The sequence below is a fragment of the Rhipicephalus sanguineus genome, chromosome 7 (genome assembly GCF_013339695.2).
Source record: "Rhipicephalus sanguineus isolate Rsan-2018 chromosome 7, BIME_Rsan_1.4, whole genome shotgun sequence".
Classification (NCBI taxonomy): Eukaryota; Metazoa; Arthropoda; class Arachnida; order Ixodida; family Ixodidae; genus Rhipicephalus; species Rhipicephalus sanguineus.
The window spans coordinates 108125388-108144652 of NC_051182.1; the positions used below are offsets into that span (position 1 = coordinate 108125388).

The window sequence follows — 19265 nt, forward strand, 5'->3', positions numbered from 1 at the left end:
TCTCATCGACGTGAAATTTGCGTCCAGCTTCTCGCTTGCCGTGCTCCTCGGCATATTCAATCACTTGCAGATTAAAGGCTGCAGTGAAAGATCTCAAGTGCCGGCCCATCGTCCCTCACCTGCGATGGCTCAAACAGGACTCACTACTACAGACAAAGTGACATCGACAACACCGATCTGAAGAAACACTGCCAAGCTACCCACACGATGCCAACGATGCGCCACACAAAGCAATAATGGTGCCATCGAGGTCGGCGGAAGCGGAAAAGCTGGCAGCGCCATCTAGCTGCAATTTAACTAACTACACTTTTCTGGCGGGACTTTTTGAATTTTTTTTTCGAAATTCCCCCTCCAAAGTAGGGGTGCGGCCCTTACACGAGGGCGGCCCTTACACGAGTATATACGGTATGTCATCGGCGTGGCGCCTACATCCGATCAAGGCTTTCTCTACGTGTCACTCGTGTCAGACCGTCGCGGTGAGGAAGTGTGGTGCGAAGGGTGCGAGGCACTGGCGAGGTAAACAAGTAGGCCACTGCGCATGTGCCCCTTCCCTAGCGGTAAAGTCGCAAGGTGCCCCTTGATCTCGGAGGCTTCCATTCTGGCGATACCGCTTGTCCCGGTAGCCTCGGCTCTACTGAAACGGCAGAAGGCAGCACAGGAAAGTGAAAGTGCAGACTGCATGGCCCGAGCTGCAACACCGCAGGGCCAAGGTGCCGTTTCGTAGTGTGAAGGACCAACCAACCAAGTCGGTGCTACGTAATGTTGCCCATAGGCAAGATTACATCACTGCGCGGGCGAAAAGCACTGGTCAGATGCAGGAGAGGGGCACGGGAATTGTTTTTCGAGATGGAGTGCCTGCACGGTGCACAGTGCTGCGATATTCACAAAACGTGATCACCACGGCCTACTGCTCGAATTAGCGAGCTCGTTTGGAGGGTGTAAAAAAATGTCGGAGTGTGTTTACTGGACCTTAAAGTATCATGTGAAGAAATATGACATGATGCCACATGGACCTTTGATACTGAGATTTGCATAATGTAGTTCTTCAGACCATAAGTTTTGTTTTCTAGTTTCCAAGAATAAATGCAAAAAGACCCACATGCCTAGAGTTCGGTCCACATTAAAGAACCCTAGGTAGTGAATAGAATTCCAGAGCCAACCATTACAGCATGCATCATAATGATGTCATGGTTTTGGCACATAAAACCCAAGAATTCAAGGGGTACTGACACAAATTTTCGATGCTGAATTTACTCTGCTGAACAACTCTCCTGTAAAAAGAGACGGCAGAAGAACTGACATTTGGGCGAGTTCCCCTCTGTCCTCATATCGCGCTGAATCCCCTCAATATGTTTAAAAAGAGACGGTTCTGAGCACATGTGAAGCTCAGTAAACACTCATAAGATTTTTATTTTTACATTAAAGTCAATCTTTGCATGGTGCACCTACTGATATCGACACTAGCATGACACCAGGCTACAGTATCAATTCTGGTGATTTCACACACTAGTATGGCTAGCTGTAATGACGTCAGGCGTGCGACGTATAAAGTGGCTGCTGGCACATCGCCAGCAGAATCACGCAACGAAGCGACCAAAGAAATGTCACGATATCTTGTGCAAGAGTGTGACGAGAGGCTCATACCGTCTTGCTTCGGTAGGAACCAAAAGCAGCATTTAAAAACGTGTTGTAATTAATTTCTCAGGGCGCACTTGTGCTTACCAGTACATTTTCCAGGCTCCTGAGGGCATGTTTTTTCATTTGACACACAAAAAAAAAGAGCTGAAAATTTTTGTCTCAGTACACCTTTCAATTATTAAATGGTACGGACCACTGGACTTGTTGACTGCAGCAAGCAGCGAGTTGGAGCCGTCTCCCAACACGAAGCAGACATCCAGGAGGCACTGCTGCCGTACCGCAGCCGCATACAGCTCCTGCTTCCACATGATGGCACCCGTCATGCCGTTGAGAGCCATCACACCGACCGTGGCCGTTTCATTGTGCTCAGAGTACTGCCGGAAGCCCAGGTGCACTGTGCTCTCGCGCTCGACACCATCCTCAAATGAGGCCTCCACATTGGATGTCAGCGCTGCAATGAGATACAAGAAACTTTTCTTTATTATGACAGTAACCATCATGATCAGAAGTCTTAGTTAAGCAAGGAATGCCACCGAAGTAAACATTTTGATAAGTCAGAGCTTGTTTTCAATGAGCACGCAAAAAGGGAACTTGCCTTCATCTTGACAATGGAAAGTTCCATTTTTGGGTACTCACTGAAGACAAGAGAACTTGCCTCCATCTTGACAAAGGTAAGTTCTCCTTTTGGGGGCACTCACTGAAGACAAGGGAGCTTGCCTTCATCTTGACAATGGAAAGTTCCATTTTTGGGTACTCACTGAAGACAAGGGAACTTGCCTCTATCTTGACAAAGGCAAGTTCCCTTTTTTGGGTAGTCATCGAGGACAAGAAAACTTGCCTCCAGAATGCCTCCGGTTTAACGGATTGTCTTTTAGTGTGAGACTAAGTTAAGTGCGGTTCACGTCGCTCATGCCACGGAGAAAAGCAGTTCACATCAGAACATCTTGAAAAAAAAAAAAAACCTAGTAACTGACCTCCTCTGAACTTCTATATAAGATAGATATCTACCACTGTAATGACAACTCCTGCCTTTTGAGGGACTCTTAAAAGGGTGCTATAAAAGATGTCCTTAAAGCTGGAAAGAACCAAGCCAAATCAGGCATAAAGCCACGGCACTCACCCAGGCCTTGGTAGAGGTGCGTCCACTGCTGCATCACGCTGGGCACACTCTCCAATGGCTGCAGGCTGTCGTAGCGGCACGGCAGCAGCCAGCCAAGGCCTAGTACAAACAGAGCACTGCACGCCAGGCTCAGTGCAAGGCAGCACTTGCGCCACACTGACAGCGGTGCTGTCCCTTCGCTGCTCCAGTCGGGAACACCGGATGCCTGTGTATCATTTATTTGTGCATTTGTTAAATTTATTAGACACTCGTAGCATTTTTACAGGTGTTATGGTGGGGGTGTAATGCATAAAATATAGGCGACACGTGCACCACAAATTGAAGTACGCTAAGTAATCCATCAAGTTTACACATCACATCACATGCTCACAGGGTCACGTGCTTCATGCGGCTTTTGCGGACAACTTGCGCAGATGCCATCTTGGTGCATGCTTTTGCCAACCTAAAGAAATGCTTACGCGTTAAAAACCATTTCAACTACCCTTTAAAGGCACTAAAGCACCTCTGGAGATCTGGCGTGGAGCACAAGCACACACTCACATCGGTTTGCTTGGCCTCCAGACGTGTCATGGCTATCTGCGCTGCACCTGCAGAGTGTTCGGAAGCCGCACCAGCGCGACCGTTTGCCGTCGCCGCGGCACCGGAACCCGCGACCGCAGTGTTGTTGCGACGCTGAGCCTGCTGTTCGTCGAGCCTCACGACTTCGTCGTCGCTTTGGCTCTGCGGCAGTGGCACGTATCGCTTGGGAGCACCGTTGAACTTCATGGCTGCACCAGGGAAACGCAACAATACCCAATGCATCAGTGGACTCCCAGCCACCTTTTGGGACGAGCTACAGAAAGCCATTGTTCGCCGAGGCAGGGCATGCGAAGCGAGAAACACAATACAACAAGTGGTAGGCAGCAACAGCTGAATTTCAGAAGCACTTTTCTATATAAAAGCATGCAAAACAAAATGAGGAATGCCTCATATACCAACACACACAGATTACTCATTAGAAGCTAAACACTTAAAGAAAAACTGTGATAAAAGCAAGCACTTCGTGAACCAGTGATGTGTGCGGGCACAGATAAGCGACAATATGGACATTAATCATTTATCACCTGAAAATTGGAAGACTTACTTCCTAAACTGCTTGTGCTCTTAGGCAGAAGTAGATAGTGCTACTTTAATTGTAACCATTTCCATATAGTTACTTCTAATATCGTCATTTTCATCATATGGATGTTTTTCCTTACAACTATTGTCTGTGGTCCCTTGCTTCTGTAACGTCGTTTTCTAACTATTTCATTTTTTCTTATTCTGTTAAATGCCACTCTGAAATGTGAAAAGATACATGCTGTCAGTCAAATGTATTTTATTTTTTATTTTTGCGTTTCTCGTTTCTGTCGAGCATTTGTGGAAGTGCCAAGTTCAGTTCAGTTCAGTTTATTTAGCATTCTTTTTCAACAATAGTGTTAAAGTACAATGATTCAATATTTTCATAAAATGGCAATGGTCAACACAAAAAATGCACATCTGATTAAAGAATGAGAAGGATGCAAGGACAGGAATTAAAAGCTGCTAAACAGCAGCTTGACGGGATTCCTGACCCTGAGTAGTTCAGCCGCAGACATGTGATCATATAGAAAAAACAAAATAAAGCGCAAGCGAGCAAACATGAAAAGTACAAGCAAGTGAAATACAAGCAATCAGCAAATTTAGCAGCAAAATTCAACTACAGAGAAAATGTAAATCGGTAAACACTGAAAAATAAGGTGCACATATGGGATATTAAAAATGTGAAAAGAACAAAGTTATGCAGAAAAAAAATGAAGCACTATGCAGAAATCTTTTGCATATTGAAAACACAAATACATGAACAGCTCATGTTTATACATGTACATATAAAAGAGTAAAGTGCACTTCTAATCAAACCAGACATTATGAAAAGCTGCATAATCGCAGCTTTTTTTTCTTGTCATACCATTCTACTGTTCCTTTGTACAAAACAAATGCTGAAATGAAGCTTAATGCAGAAATAAGACTTACAGCTGCCTACTTGAAATGGGCTTTGCCAACTGAAGTGACACCAATTGGCTGCAATTAAAAACTACAGTCTGCTTCCTTTGGCCTCATTAATCATTATCTGTTGGCTTCGTAAGGTCGCATCTGAAAGGAACGCGCTCTTTGATCAATATGCCTTCTTTCGTTTACAGCTGGTGCTGAAATGCACGCATAATGCAGGCGTGGGTTTAGTTCCGATCACCAGTGAGTCGTTTCTTCTTCCGCCTTCATTTTCTCGATAGCTTGTAGTTCCATCACTTTAGTTAAAGAAGCATTAAATTTGCCTACGCCCTCCTTGGATTCATTATTGATCGATACTGTGTGGATCTGACTAACAAAAATCTGTTCCCACAGTGCCCCATTTTTACCACTCACAAGCAGCTTTTGTCAATTGAAATCATGTATAATAAGCTGCCTATCTAGAAAAGCAATGAGAGATAGCTTTGTCCATTTCATAAACTTGAGTTGCAGCATGCCACGTAACAACAGTGCTGTTACACTAGCATCCCGCAGCTCTTGTACCAACCATGAAAAGAACGCACGCGTATAAATGATGTACACATGGTACTTCCTCCCCTTATTTCATACACAACTGTGCGCATTTCTTTTCTTATCTCTCAGAAACAGCTGCAGACCAGGAATTCTACTGCCCAGATCACAACGCGATGTAATCCCACGCACTTCAATATCACCACGGATGACGGGTTTTCTTTCTGTTTCTTGCTTTTTGTTACCTCACTAGAGCGTTTTATTTCACCTCGCTGCAGCTGCACTTCAGCGAGCAGGATGCGAGAACGATTTGCTACACGCTTTTGTCTTTCTTCCTGATACTGCACATTCTTCCCACATTTCAAGAGAGCAAATGCATATAAAAGCAGGGAGGCTTGAAATTATTCAATTTGTTCATTCAATGTGACCACAAGAAACAGCGTTCTGTAGATATCAAATATGAACCACACAACAAACACGCTTGAGACGAAAAGTAAAATGGGCTCTACAGCAACTATATTATAACAGGGAACAGTGCGGGCAAACGGGACAAGAAAGGCAGACAGGACTTTGCCCATTTGCCCACGCTGTTTCCTATTATGAAGCCGCGCCAACAAGCTCAAGTTCGTACCTTTTATAAAGCAACTAACACTCAAACCTCATTATAACGAAGTCTCACGTGCCACGAAATAACTTCATTATATCCAGAAATTCGTTATAAAAGTTTATTTTTAACACTGTATGTATGGCAAGACTATTCTTCATTTACTTCGTTATAACCGATAATTCGTTATATCCGTGTTCGTTATATCGCGGTTTGAGTTGTTACACCTCGAGGTTAGGCAAGTGCTCCACATAACGTCCCTAAACTATTGTTAAGGACATTGGACCAGAACCAACAAAAGTCATCCCTAAACTATGTAAGCAAGCTTCAAATACAGTAGAATGGCCAACACACTAAAAGAGATCTATTTTCTTTCCAACGTATGAAAAGGGACAGGCGAACAAATGTTCCAACTTCGAAAAAATTGCCTTAAAACCTCACATCTGTAATGTACTGCTTAATGGAACACAGAAAAGGCAAGAACCAGATACGCAAGAAAAGATGGCAACAGAGCCAGCATATATCAGAAAAGGGTGCGGTACGGGAGACCACATTGCAAGCTTAAGATAGTTGCTAGAAAATTGTAAAGAACACCAAAAGCCCTCGTATTTTTGTTTCATCAACTATAGAAAGGCTTTTGACTCTGCTTGACAACTGTAAACTTTGGGTACGTGGTGGAGCAAGACTGCAAGGTGGTCGAGTTCCGTTTTGATTCATCGTACTTTGGGTCGCAGCACAACTTTACAACACTATCAAAAGAATGTAGAAAAACAGGACACGGTGCTCAGTCATGTTAAGTACGTAATCAAAGCATACCGTGTGACCTGCACATGTCCTGAACTTGGACAGCACTGTGTCGTGTTTGTGTCCAAATTCAGGACATGTGCAGGTCACACAGTACACTTCGATTACGTACTTAACGTGACTGAGCACCGTGTCAAGTTGTTCTTTTGTCTGTGTTGTAGAGTTGCACTGTTACCAAAACTGAATTGATTTGGGTGTATCTTGCCAAAATGGGTTACCCTGAACACCTAAGCATTCTATTAATTAATGAACCTTTACACAGGACAAGAAGTGCTTGTTGACATAGGCATGACATCAGGGAGACGTGAAGGTTCATCGCAGCCCCCCCTTTATTAAGTCAAAGTATGGGGCAGACTTTGCGCCTCCCCCCTCTTAGGTGACCCCCCCTTCCCTCCGTGCACACGCCTATGCTCGTTGAGACAAATTTTGACGACACAGGTTGGTTTAAGCTACAGAAAGGTTCACCATAATTTTAACTTATACGTGGAATATGGGCTCAAAAATTGCCACCTCGTAAACCGGCATGTAGAAGTGAGAAATTGGAGGTACAAAGGTAACCAACTCAGATACATAGATGATGCTAGGCTACTTTAGTTGTTGGAAGCATAAGACAGAAACTCAAATTCTCAAGGTGAAAGAAGGAATCAGGAAGGCCGGCCTTTTTCTAAACACACACACAAACAAGAGTAAAATTAAGGGAACAGCTGCGGAACAAATGATTCAGATAAATGACAATGCAACAGATGTTTTAGAACACTATTTACAGCATCTAGAATATACAATGGCAGCCCTGAAAAAAGAAGTTCAGCGAAATATAGCGCTTGAAAACAAAGCAATGGCCGGACTCTCAGTTAAGAGACTCAAGACTAATACATTTGCCCAGCTTATGGCTTAATTCTTCTTTCAGTGGTAATGTAAGGATGCGAGTTGTAGATGTTGCGAAAATACAAAGGAAAAAAAATCTAGACCCTTTTGAGCTAGGGTGTTGGCGTGAGCATTCTGTGAATCCTATGAACTGCGAAATGAATCAATATCTTCGTCATGGGAGAGAACAATTCCTGATCTTCATTCGAAGCAAAGATCATGAAATCACGGCTTTCTTATTTCGATCATGTCATGCAGTTTGCTGCTTTGAGTACATACAAGGTAGGCTAGTTGGTATTTCTCATAGTTAAAGTTGCGCTAGGTACACACTGCACAGATCAAGAAACAGAAGGCCCTACCTACTGGTTTATAGAAATGTAACCGCTATGCAGGATAGTGTCAAACGAGCATGCGAAGCTGCTCAGATAAAAAAGATTTAGGGGGGTTTGGAGGACGGGGGTGATTACCACCGAGAAAGTCCAAGTGAAAAGAAGACTTTATCACAGAAGCAGGATAAGGTCAAAGTTGGCTCGTTCATTTTGCTACATCAAAATCGGAGGCCGTCAGTATGATAGGAGGTGCACTAACACAGATGTCCTCGCCTCCTTTCATAGCGTTCAGTGTCTCCAATATTTCGCTAACTTTTTTCTTCAGAGCATATGACAGGTGTTCCTTTAAAAAATTCTTTGCAAGAACATTTCTCGCGATGTGCAGTGCAAAAAATGATGGTGCAAAAGTAATGGCAGCCAAAATGAAAGATAACAGAAGAACGAGATCACCTGTGCATGAGATGGATACACATTATTTTTCAGGCCACGGGAAAACATCTAGGTGAGCTTAAACAACTCGTGACTGAGATAAAGCACTCGTCTTAAATGTACAAGCGTGAACGGTTGTGCTAATTGGTGCGACGTTCCAAGGATAAAGAGTGGATGTTGAGCATCTTTCTTGTCAGCAACTGCATTCTTTTCGTCGACGTACTTATTTAACCGCTCCTCAATCATCTTTGCAATCATGTTCCAATGGGTCTCACAGGTGTTCATATAATCATGGTGTCAACACGACTTGTCAGCAACTCAATTACACAGCAGCAGCAAGGGTTGGGTACATAGTGAGAAACAGGTGCGCTTTGTTTTTGCCTTTTATTTAAAGATGCTTAAACACGTTCCAAATACAGAGCCATGCACATTTATAATCTCTTCATTACGTTCGTATGTGCAGACAATGAGTTGGCTTCTTGTTTGTAGCGTTTTTTTTTAGTCGTCGGATATTATTTCCTCCTCTTTTTTTGCGCTTCGCTTTTAATTATGTAAACTGCAGTAATCTGTCTTTATACTGCCCTATTCTGTTTTTATTATCGTTAGGAGAAAATGCGTGAGGCCGGTGTGCTTAGGTGCATGTTAAAGAACCCCAGGTGGTCGAAATCTCCAGAGGCCTCCACTACAGCGTCCCTCAATCATATCATGGTTTTGGGAAATAAAACCCTCAACAGGTATTATTATTTAAGACTGTTCTATACTTCTTTTTGAGCATTACTAGTTCTTTTTTTTATTTTTTGCTCTGGTCTTTTACTTCGTTTTGTATCTCTTCATACCAGTAGAATTACAGGCACTGTGTCCCTTACAGAAGCACATTAACCGACAGCCTGCTCTTTATTTTGTTCGTTTTAAATGGCTTCGAATCAATAACAGGAGGTGCCACAAGTATCGCTGTAAAGCACAGACTAATTCTCTAAAGCAGTCTAGTCAACAGAACTTGAAGCCAGCCTGTATGTTCTTACTTATTACATAGAAACAGCATAGAATAAATCAACAATTTAGCTCAAATGAAAAATGTAAGCACGCTTGTTACGTAAGTATCTGTTTCGTAGTCTCCAAAAGAGATAGTGCTGGCGCTGTTGCCGTAAAGCGACACGTGGTGCAAAGTTTATCTTGACATCCTTTCCCTCTTTCTAGGACATTGGTATTTATGCTGCTACCGTGTGCAATAAACCTCAGTTGTTAATAGCGCTGTGTCCTCGTGTCTTCCTTTCCTCCTCGTGTTTCCTTGCAATGAAACGTAAGATATGCGGTACCAACTAGCCCACCAGTCGGTTTTATTAGATAAGCATGCGAATTAGGGCATTCTAGCTATAGTCATGAGGGACTAACAAATCATCTCCAAAAAATATGACATGGCTCAATTGCACATATATGGGACACCAGCTGCTAATTAACTGATCCTATATATACAGGCATGCATAAGAACGGAATCCAGGGGCTTGTATATCTGTGTTTTGTCACAATATTCCTTGCTTCTCGTTGCCTAGCTATATTGCCCTCATTCTGATAATTTATGATTGTATATAAAGGAGATCGTGAAGAATTAGATGTGAGGTAGATGATACCTGTACCGCTGTGTTGGTTAATTAGTGACATGTATGATATAATAATTGTATGATATAATAAATGTTCCCAACACCACAATATGATTATGAGAGACGTCGTAGTGGAGGGCTCCGGAAATTTCGACCACCTGGGGTTCTTCAACTAAATCTAAGTACACGGGCCTCAAACAATTCCGCCTCCACCGAAAATGCGGCCGCCGCGGCCGGGATTCGATCCCGCGACCTTCGGTTCAGCATCGAGCACCATAACCACTTGACCACCGTGGTGCGTAAGTAGGCGACACCTGCACCGCTATGTCAATTAATTGGTCACATGCATGAGCAGTTGCGATCATACTGGTTCACGTGCTTCTGAGAGGTTATTGTGGAACGACCCACCAGGTCAATGCAGAACGTTAAACCAGGCGCAAAGAAAGAACGAAAAAAAAAGAAGACTGCGTCAACTCAATCAGGTTCAGGAGTACTCACCGTTTCAGGACAATCACCAGGCGATGTAAACACAGGTTAACGGTATCCGTGCGTCTTCCCGAGCGGCGAAGAAGCATGAACCACGGCAAACCAGTAGCAAACGATGTTTCCGTGTTGGGGCATTTGACGCGTTTGACTTCAGACGTCGGGACACGACACGAAAGCAACGAAAGCACCGAGTGCGCTAATAAGCGGAGTCAGCGTCGTCGGCTCGCTGCCGTGATGAACGGCTCGAGCGGCGATAGACGCCCACCTGCGCTGACAGAAACATGCAGCTGGCGATACGAAAAGAAAGCCGGCACGTTTTACAAACACCCCGATGCGCCAGCCTACGCGCATTCCCGCAGCGGCGTCTGTACACCTGCGATCGCGTCAGCCCCCATCGCTCACGTCGGATTGGCTTCGGTTTAGTCTACTTTCGGATGCCGGTGGAGACAATTCACTTTCGGTTGCGCTAGTAATTGGCGATCCGAAGGTGGCGCGAATTTTTGAATCGTAATCGTTGCATTCTGTTCCACGACAAAAGCGTACAGCGGTGAGCACTGTTAGGGTGAACACGCGAGCGCGTGGCCGACGGCACTATCAGCGCCGCGTAACAGCCATCGTTGGAAACATTGCACATGCGCAGCATGTGCTTTGCGATACACTCTTTCCACCACGCGCACTGCGTCATAGATATGCTTGTTGGGGATACGCTTGTGTGCGCGCGGTGGAAAGAGTATTTCGTAGAACGCATGATGCGCATGCGCAATGTTTCTACCGATGACCGTTACGCGGCGCCGACAGAGCCGTCGGCCACGCGCTCGCGTGTTCACCCTAGTAGTGCTCACCGCTGTACGTTGTCGTGGTAGGCGCAGCTTGCCTATCTGACGCTTTTAGCGACTGCCAGTCAGGTCCGGCTAGAATATTGGGTAGTGAGCCCACTCTCCGGGGACAGGGTACGTTGCCGCGGCGCAAAAAATGTAAACGAGTTTTCGTTTTCCTGAGTGCCCGCGTGGCGGCGCTACCATCGTCAGCAATGGGAGCCTTCGCGCCTTCGCCCCGCTGCTGTAGGGCTGCTGCTGCGTTTCGTCGTCGCTGCAGGTTTTCGGCCGAGCATTGTTTGTCAATACGTTTCATTTTTCAGTTCCTGTAGTTGTGAATAATGTAGACTGATAGCAAGTCTTGTTCACAGGCTGCTTTTCATGTGAAGAACTTTGTGCAGACAGCATTTTAGATGTGCTGACCATTGTGAAAGCAAGGCTTTGGCAAGAGGTTGGGTGCCGAAGCCATGCCTCAATGCTCTCTCAAAAAATAATCCAATTGTATGTTGTTACGCGACTTCATTTTTACATTAAGGGGCTAAACACAGACAGAGCAGGCAAACGCCAAAAAGCAAAGCACTTCAAGATAAGCCGCTGCACTTAATTTTTTTTCCTTGCTATAGAAGATTTTTTAAATTTTATTATTGTTCCTGCGTTTAGATTTTACAAGTGTAGGTTAAACTTGAAGTATGAATCTTCTCTGAATATTCTTTTTCTGTCTCACTGACCCAAATACAAGAAAATGCCAGATTTGAAAGACAAGCAAGATAGTATGTTAATTGCCACTCGCCATGCCCTTAATTCAATTGTGAATGGTGGCTTTGGTCCTTGGCGTACCATCAACAGTGCGATTAATATGATCTACCAGAACGTCAGTAGATCTGTATAAAAATGCATGTGTTTGAATGGAAATGTGTCTATTATTTGTCATTTTTTTTAGTATTTCTTCTGATTCAGTGTCTTTTATTGTGTGAACAATATGTGTTGAGTATTCATGTGCTTTTGTGAACTTTTTAAATTTATGCTATGCTAAGTATGCTATTGAAAATATTTAGCGTCTCTTTGTGAGTATTTTTCTAGCATCTATTGGGCTGTTTTAGCAGACATGCTTTTTGCCGCACACGCTGATAAGTACAAAATGGGGCAAGGCCCTCTTCAAGCTATTTCAGCTTTTTTCCATCTGTTTTCACTTTGAAAAAAAAAAAATGAAAGTGATTGATACGCATGGCTTTTGTGGAGTATATAAGGTCATTGTGCTGCCCCACCAAATAAACTTTTCACTTACTTCCGCGAACGATTGTTGTCTACATTTTTCCACACCTTCATTACAAATTCATTTTTCTAAATACAGGAGTGCGGACAAATAGTTCTGTAGAAAAGAGTGCATATGAACCTTTGAGGCATATTATAGTGTCAGCAGAATTGCTAACTGAATTTTGCACTCAACTGATAGCGGTGTTTGCATGCAATTTCTTACACAAATATAATTTCCAGCATGTGAGGGGTCTTCAAGAAGCAAAATCTGATTGCATGGTCTACCCTTACTTTCGGTCTTTTATTTCTTGGGCATGATTAGGATAGGTCTTTCCTGCTAGCTGTGCACTCCCACACATTTTCTTGCACTTTTCAGGAGAATATATCAACTGAGAGCGCGTAAGGTGCTTAAGTTTGTAGTAATATTGTTTTATTTAGTGAGAGTATGACCTCACTAAAGAGGTCATACTCTCACCGAGTACAAACGCTAGCATGAAAATATTAGTCTCTTTTATCTAAAGGCAATCGATGTCAGTGCACGTTAAAGAACCCCAGGTGGTCGAAATTTCCGCAGTCCTCCACTACGGCGTGCTTCATAATCAGAAAGTGGTTCTGGCACGTAAAACCCCATAAATTAATTAATTATCTAAACGCAATAAAACTGCGAGATCTTTTTTTTTTTTTAAGCGAGAGCTCGCTACTGCAATACAAAACTGGCGGTTTACAGCATATATTGCATCCGGCGCCCGCTGATGACGCGCTCATGTTTAGCGATACTTCATGCGCCAGAACAACGGCCAAAGCAAGAATATGCTCACGCAAAAGAAAAAAAAAGCAACGAAAATGGCTATGTACAGGGGTTGCACAAGAGTAGTTTGTGCTTGAAGCGCTGGCAAACTAACCTTCGCGCTGAGGGCAGCAACGCGTCGCTTACATTGCAGGTGGTGGTGGCGCCATCTACCAGGTGAGACATAAAGTGCGTCAGTGCACGGCCTCCAGTCAGCCCACTACCCATTTCTAGAACACTTTAGTCCGGCGAGCCGCTGCCGCCATTGGGGTCCCTGAATGTAGGCACCGCCCGCTGTAATCCACTTGTTTTGTGGGTAGGTTGACATGCAGTCACACGGCTTTTTTAGCATCTATGGTAACGAAATCGCCTCAATGGAAGGGCACGCAAGAGTAGTGCTTCAACACTTTCCTTGGTACATTTCACTTCCCCTTAGGCAAATTCCTCGAAACGCGCACTATCTGGTTTGTTTATCTCCCCTGCTTAAAGCCTAGCTACAAGAGTGCTTGGTCCACACATGCTTTGACCAATGTCAGATGAACCAACGAATGGTAGCGAAATCCGCATTGTACATTTTGTAGAATTTTCAGTTAGCCAAATACCAAGTAATGTCTACCAAGGCGACCGGCATGCAAGGCGCATAGATCAGAACTAGCATGTGTACTGGTGGTTTTGGGGACAACATGCATCAGAGTACTGTCATAACAGGCTTGGTACGAGACAAGTGTCTGTACGAGGCATGCAGTAATTGAAATGATATGCATGCAATGCTATGCACCTCACATGAATGTAGGACGCAGAGGACTTTATTATCATGACTGAGGAGTTCGGAGAATGCAGGTTTTCGGGCCTCCGCACAGCCCCACAGCACTTGAGCATTTATGTTCGGTCAGTGCATAAAGTTGGCAGCCCTTTCGGCAGCCACGGTCTTCGTGACCGGGTCCTCGGAACTCAGCAGGGCCTCCTAGTCCTCCCAGATCTTTAGGTGCTCTCGGTGTTGCAACTGAGGGTCCACTGGGCATTGAGAAAGGAGACAGATGGCTAGCAAAAGCATGAAATTCAGGACAGAGTCCAAACTGAAATGAGGAAAAGCAGGTGATAGTGAGAAATAGTGATAATAACTGTAGGGGGTTTCATGTCCCAAAACCATTTCATTTCATTTACTGATACCCTCAAGGCCAAAGGCATTACAGAGAGTGAAAAATAGAAGCAAAAAGCAAACAAGAAATGCAGCAAACAATAAATAAAGATGAGCAAGTTCTTTGTCTCCTGTCTCTTATTTATACAGTGTTAGTGTTGTTTTTAAAAGTTGGCGGTCTTCAATGGTGGCGATGCTTCCGGGAAGGCAGTTCCAATCCTGTGATGTGCCTAGAATAAAACTATGATAACAGTAATCAGTGCGACAGGAAATGATTCCAACTTTGTGGGAGTGATCAATGTGAACGGAATGGTAGGATGGTTTAGTGGTTAATTCATTAGGGAGATGGCCGTTATGGAAGTAAATTTTGTGAAAAAGGCATAGTCGAGAAAGATAACGGCGAGAAGCAAGTGATGGTAGACTGAGAGTTAGTTTCATGCAGGAGATACTAACAGTTCAGTTGTAGTTGTGGATAATGAATCGGGTAGAGTTACTTTGAACAAGTTCAAGTGACTCGATTAGCTTGGCAGTACTGAGGTCCCATACAGCGGAAGCGTACTCAAGTTTGGAGCGGATTAAGGTTTCATAAAGAAACAGTTTTAGTGACGCGGGGCAGAGGAAAAATTATGTCGTAGGTATCCGAGCATTCGGTTAGCACTTTTTATGGTATGGTTAATATGAAGGGACCAGGTTAAATTTGATGCAATGTTTACTCCAAGGGAGTGGCAAGATGTTATTGACTCAAGGATGTTGTTAAGTCGGTATGCTGGTGGACTAGAGGCAGTACAGGGTACACGTAAGACTTTGCATTTATTGCTGTTTAGTGCCATTAGCAAGTCGTTACACCACTCGGAAATAGCGTTAAGATCAATGTGGTTACGTCCTGGGAGTTAGTGATTTCACAAACCACAACAAAGTAATCAGCAAACAAATAAATGTTAGAAGTGACACCCCGAGGTAGGTCGTTGATGAAGATTAAGAAAAGAAGGGGTCCTAAGACCGACCCTTGAGACACTCCAGAATTGACGGAGCTACTGGGTGAAGTATGATCATTGTAAGTTACAAACTGAGATCGGTTACAGAGGAAGTGTTCTAGCCATGTCAGGATTTTCGGACTAAGGTTAATTTGCGCTAGTTTTGAGAGAAGCAGCTTGTGGCAAACCTTGTCGAAGGCCTTTGAAAAATCCAAGAAGACAAAGTCGGTGAACGAGCAGCAGTCAAGAATTAGATGAAGCTTATGAGTAAATGCAATTATTGTGTTTCACAAGAGAAGGTGGCGATAGTTTCACCCGGCGGCTAGTCATTTTTGGGGCTCTCAAACCGAAACTGAGACTGTGTCGGTAATGAGGAGCTTGTAATTAATTCTGTCGCGCGCTGCAGCAAACGATGTGCCGTGTTATGACTAACAGGCCCCCAGCAACACGTTGCAGCAAAAAAAAAAAAAAAAAAAACGCAGGGCGAAAATTTTTGTGTCAGGACTCCTTTAAGGATGGTTGGACATTCAGACTTGGCAACAGACTCCGCCAGAATTTTTTAGGGTTATCATGGAGCATAGATGGTAGCGTGGTCTCAATGAAGTAACCTTTAGCTTGGTCTAGTGCCACAACGCAAGTTCTGATGGCTTCTTTATATGTTTCCCATTGGACATATAATTGAGGGATGCCGTATTAGTGGAGGGCTCAAGAAATTTCGACCACCTGGGGTTCGTTACCGTGCACCTATAGTATCCAAGAACATTGGCCTTTGGCACTTCGCCTCCATCGAAATGCAGCCGCCGTGGCTACACCAGCACTACACACCAAAAAAGAATAAGCGGTGCATTTGGGTATTTGGGACGACTTGCCGTTTTTGCAGACCACATTCTGCAGCGCCGCACCTTGTTGTTTTTTTCAAAAATTGTCACGCGAGGTTCCGGTCTGATGTAACCAGCCCGATGGATTTCCTGTGTGCCCGGTGCGCTCAGTTTTGGTGTCGCCTCAATCGAGGTCCTAAATTTCGGTTATTATCTCAAATTACGTGCGTTTTTTTTTGCGATTTTGAAAAAACGGGCATGTCATAAGTTGTCACACCCTACAACTCTTCCATATAAACAACAGCCATAGAGTTAAGGATGTAACCTTGGGCGTGGCAAAGTTATTCCGCCTCGGCGTTGAGTTCGTTTGCGAAGATGAAGACACGGGCCTCAAGCATTTTCGCCTCCATCAAAAACGCGGCTGCCGCAGGCGGGATTTAATCCTGGGACTTTCGGCTCAGCAGTCAAGCACTATAACCAGTAGACCACCGTGGCAGGCCATGAAATAACAAAAGCACACAGTAGTGTTCATGTGGGGGCATTGACAGGAACAATAAACCTCCGCCACCACATCTGGTACGTAACAGCGCAACTGACGAGTCCACTGTTCCTAATGGCGTTTTGCTCCTGGAACACCATTCTTTATGCTTTTGTGCGAGTGGGGACGTTTAGCTTTTTTTGCTGGTCGTCCAGCTGCCACTCGATCCGAGCCTCTTCACAAGCCAGGACGACGCCTTGCCAAACTATGGCTGGATCTTGATTTTTCTTTCGTGCCTCTTTGTGCTTGCACAACTGGCCTTAAACCTCAGGAAGAGGTCATGGGTGGCACTGTCGGCTAGCAATACCATTGACCTCGCAGCGAGAGAGCACATGATGGCCGGAGTTGCTTGCCACTTTTGCAGCTCCTGCTCTTAGCTTCTCCATCGCCCGAATGAAGAATGCATAGTCATCCTCCCCTGGCAGGTCCAGGAGAATTTTTCTTCCATGAGCCATCTATACTAGCACAAGCATGCTGATTGTTAATTTGCTGTGTGCCCAAAAATCTGGGCACTAAAAAGCAAAATCGCCTGACATTACTGGTGGTGGTGAATTTTTACATTTGTCCAACTGTGTATGGCGGTTGACTACTACAAAACAAGGGTCAGGCTAGTTTCAGTGACTCAGGCATTGCAGAAATATGTTGTGAAACCAATTTTTACAGTGTATGCTGGCTACATAATTTTTTATTCAGTAGTTGTGAAAGTGATGCTGCCACTCGAGATCTGGTGCTGGAACAATGAGCAGATAAGGCTTAACAGTTGTAGGAAACTGCCAGTTGTAAATAACCGTAACAGAGCAGCACGACTGAACGCAGACTTAAGGATGAGGACAAACACAGCACTGACTTTCAACTAATAGACTGCGCTCTTCAATGGGACCACTTCAGTTGCGCTGCTGTCAGTTCAGTGGCAAAACCAGGGGGCAGGGGCGCTGACTAAAATTTTATTCCGCTGGACTGCACTGAAAATGACCACATTTTCGTGAACATATATTGTGAGACATTATAAATTTGTGCATCTTAGAATATGACCACGATAGAACATACCAGAATAAGCAGTGGTAACACTTCAAGTGATGGCAGCTAAGAAGTGAATGAGCCAATGGAAAAGTGCCTGAAATCCTCTCTCTCACTTTTTGAACACATTTTGCCATGAATTCACAAATACCTGACGTTCACAGACTAGTAAATCAATAAGTCTTCTACATATGTTTTGGCTTTAACAGCTAATTATTCTTAACTGGCGCTTTTAGCTTTAGAATTTTTAATTACCTTCAGGAAGCTTGTTATGAGATTGCGCCGGTCTTCTTTAGGAAGGTTTTGTGCAGAAAAAACCTTGCAAGCAGAGTGCCAAAGCCACTCTGCTTGAAAGACATGAAAAATGCACAGCAGCTACTTTGCTGACGGCCAGACATCACGTAGAGCATCCTTTTCTGGGCGGGAACTATCCGTCAAAATGCTGCAGGAGCCTGCGGGTGCAAGGAACGCGATTAATTTACATTTGTTTGTAGAAACCACCCATTTGCTTGATATGTTGGCAGGCCATATCCAATCAGTTAGAAATGTCTTATAATGCTATATGTTCAATTAGAAACATACTTATTGAAGGGACACTAATGTGAAGCAATAAGAGAGCTTAGACTGAGAAATGTTTATTTGAGAGGCTCTTTATCATTAATTTTATGGCTATACGGTTATTATTAGGAGGGAGAATGATGGTCAAAGCTTCATTTTTAACTTTGGACTTAAACCACAGCTCTTTGATGTCCGTGTGATGTCAGGGATTTCCAAGTATTTGTCTCCATAATTTCCTAATACAAAAAAAAAGGTGCTTTCTCTGTTTGGTGGCCCTTTAATACTGGCATATAAAAGTATGCTCCAAATGGTTAAAGTATTTTTGTTTTCACACTGAATGTTTTGAATGTTTGTGCCTTTTTATGAACAACGCAGGTCAACAACACCTTCTGGCACAAAACTTGCTTCTCCCCATCTAACTGTGGTTTTTCATAGTGCTTGGACTGAACATAAGTATTTTTAGTACCTCAGTATCTCAATAGACCTGAAGGTCACTCTATTCCATACTGTCAGTGCCATGCGCTCTCTTTTCATTACAGAGATTGCACGGCACTTCCCTTTTTCTGCTCATCACTAGTGGTCTTTTTACTGGTGATGCTATTAAAAGTGGGCCCTGCTCTAGCTTTCGGGTAAGGACCTGTTGACATTATGTTAATTACTGTACTGTTAACAAATTCATTTATTCATAAATGTGCGTTTACAAATTCATAAATGTGATTCAAAATCAAAGTTCTCGTGGATTTCTGAAAGAAAAGCAGAGGGTGTGCTCTCTTGCACTCATAACACAGTATGTGCCTGCCACCGACTAAGACTGATGGGTGCCCCGACTTGAGTGTCGTAATTTCTTGTGTTTTGGAAAGCCAGCTGCTTTGTCTCTAATGTTATAGATAGCACCCAAACTTGTTACTAGCTAGCACTCACAGCGTCATTGCTTGTAGTGGCTCATGAACAGTCATGTC

At 43.9% G+C, this 19265-nt stretch overlaps 1 protein-coding gene across 1 annotated transcript in view; it reads right to left on the bottom strand.

Moving 5' to 3' along the window:
* LOC119399733 (uncharacterized) overlaps positions 1–10803 on the bottom strand; it is a 47094-nt gene extending 36291 nt beyond the window's left edge. The window contains exons 1-4 of the mRNA XM_037666571.2: positions 10420–10803; positions 3299–3525; positions 2759–2963; positions 1832–2089 (exon numbers count right to left, since the gene is read on the bottom strand). Of these exons, the coding sequence (XP_037522499.1) occupies positions 1832–2089; positions 2759–2963; positions 3299–3523 (688 nt within the window). The 5' untranslated portion in view covers positions 3524–3525; positions 10420–10803. The remainder of the gene's footprint in view (positions 1–1831; positions 2090–2758; positions 2964–3298; positions 3526–10419) is intronic.
* Positions 10804–19265: the final 8462 nt, after the last annotated feature.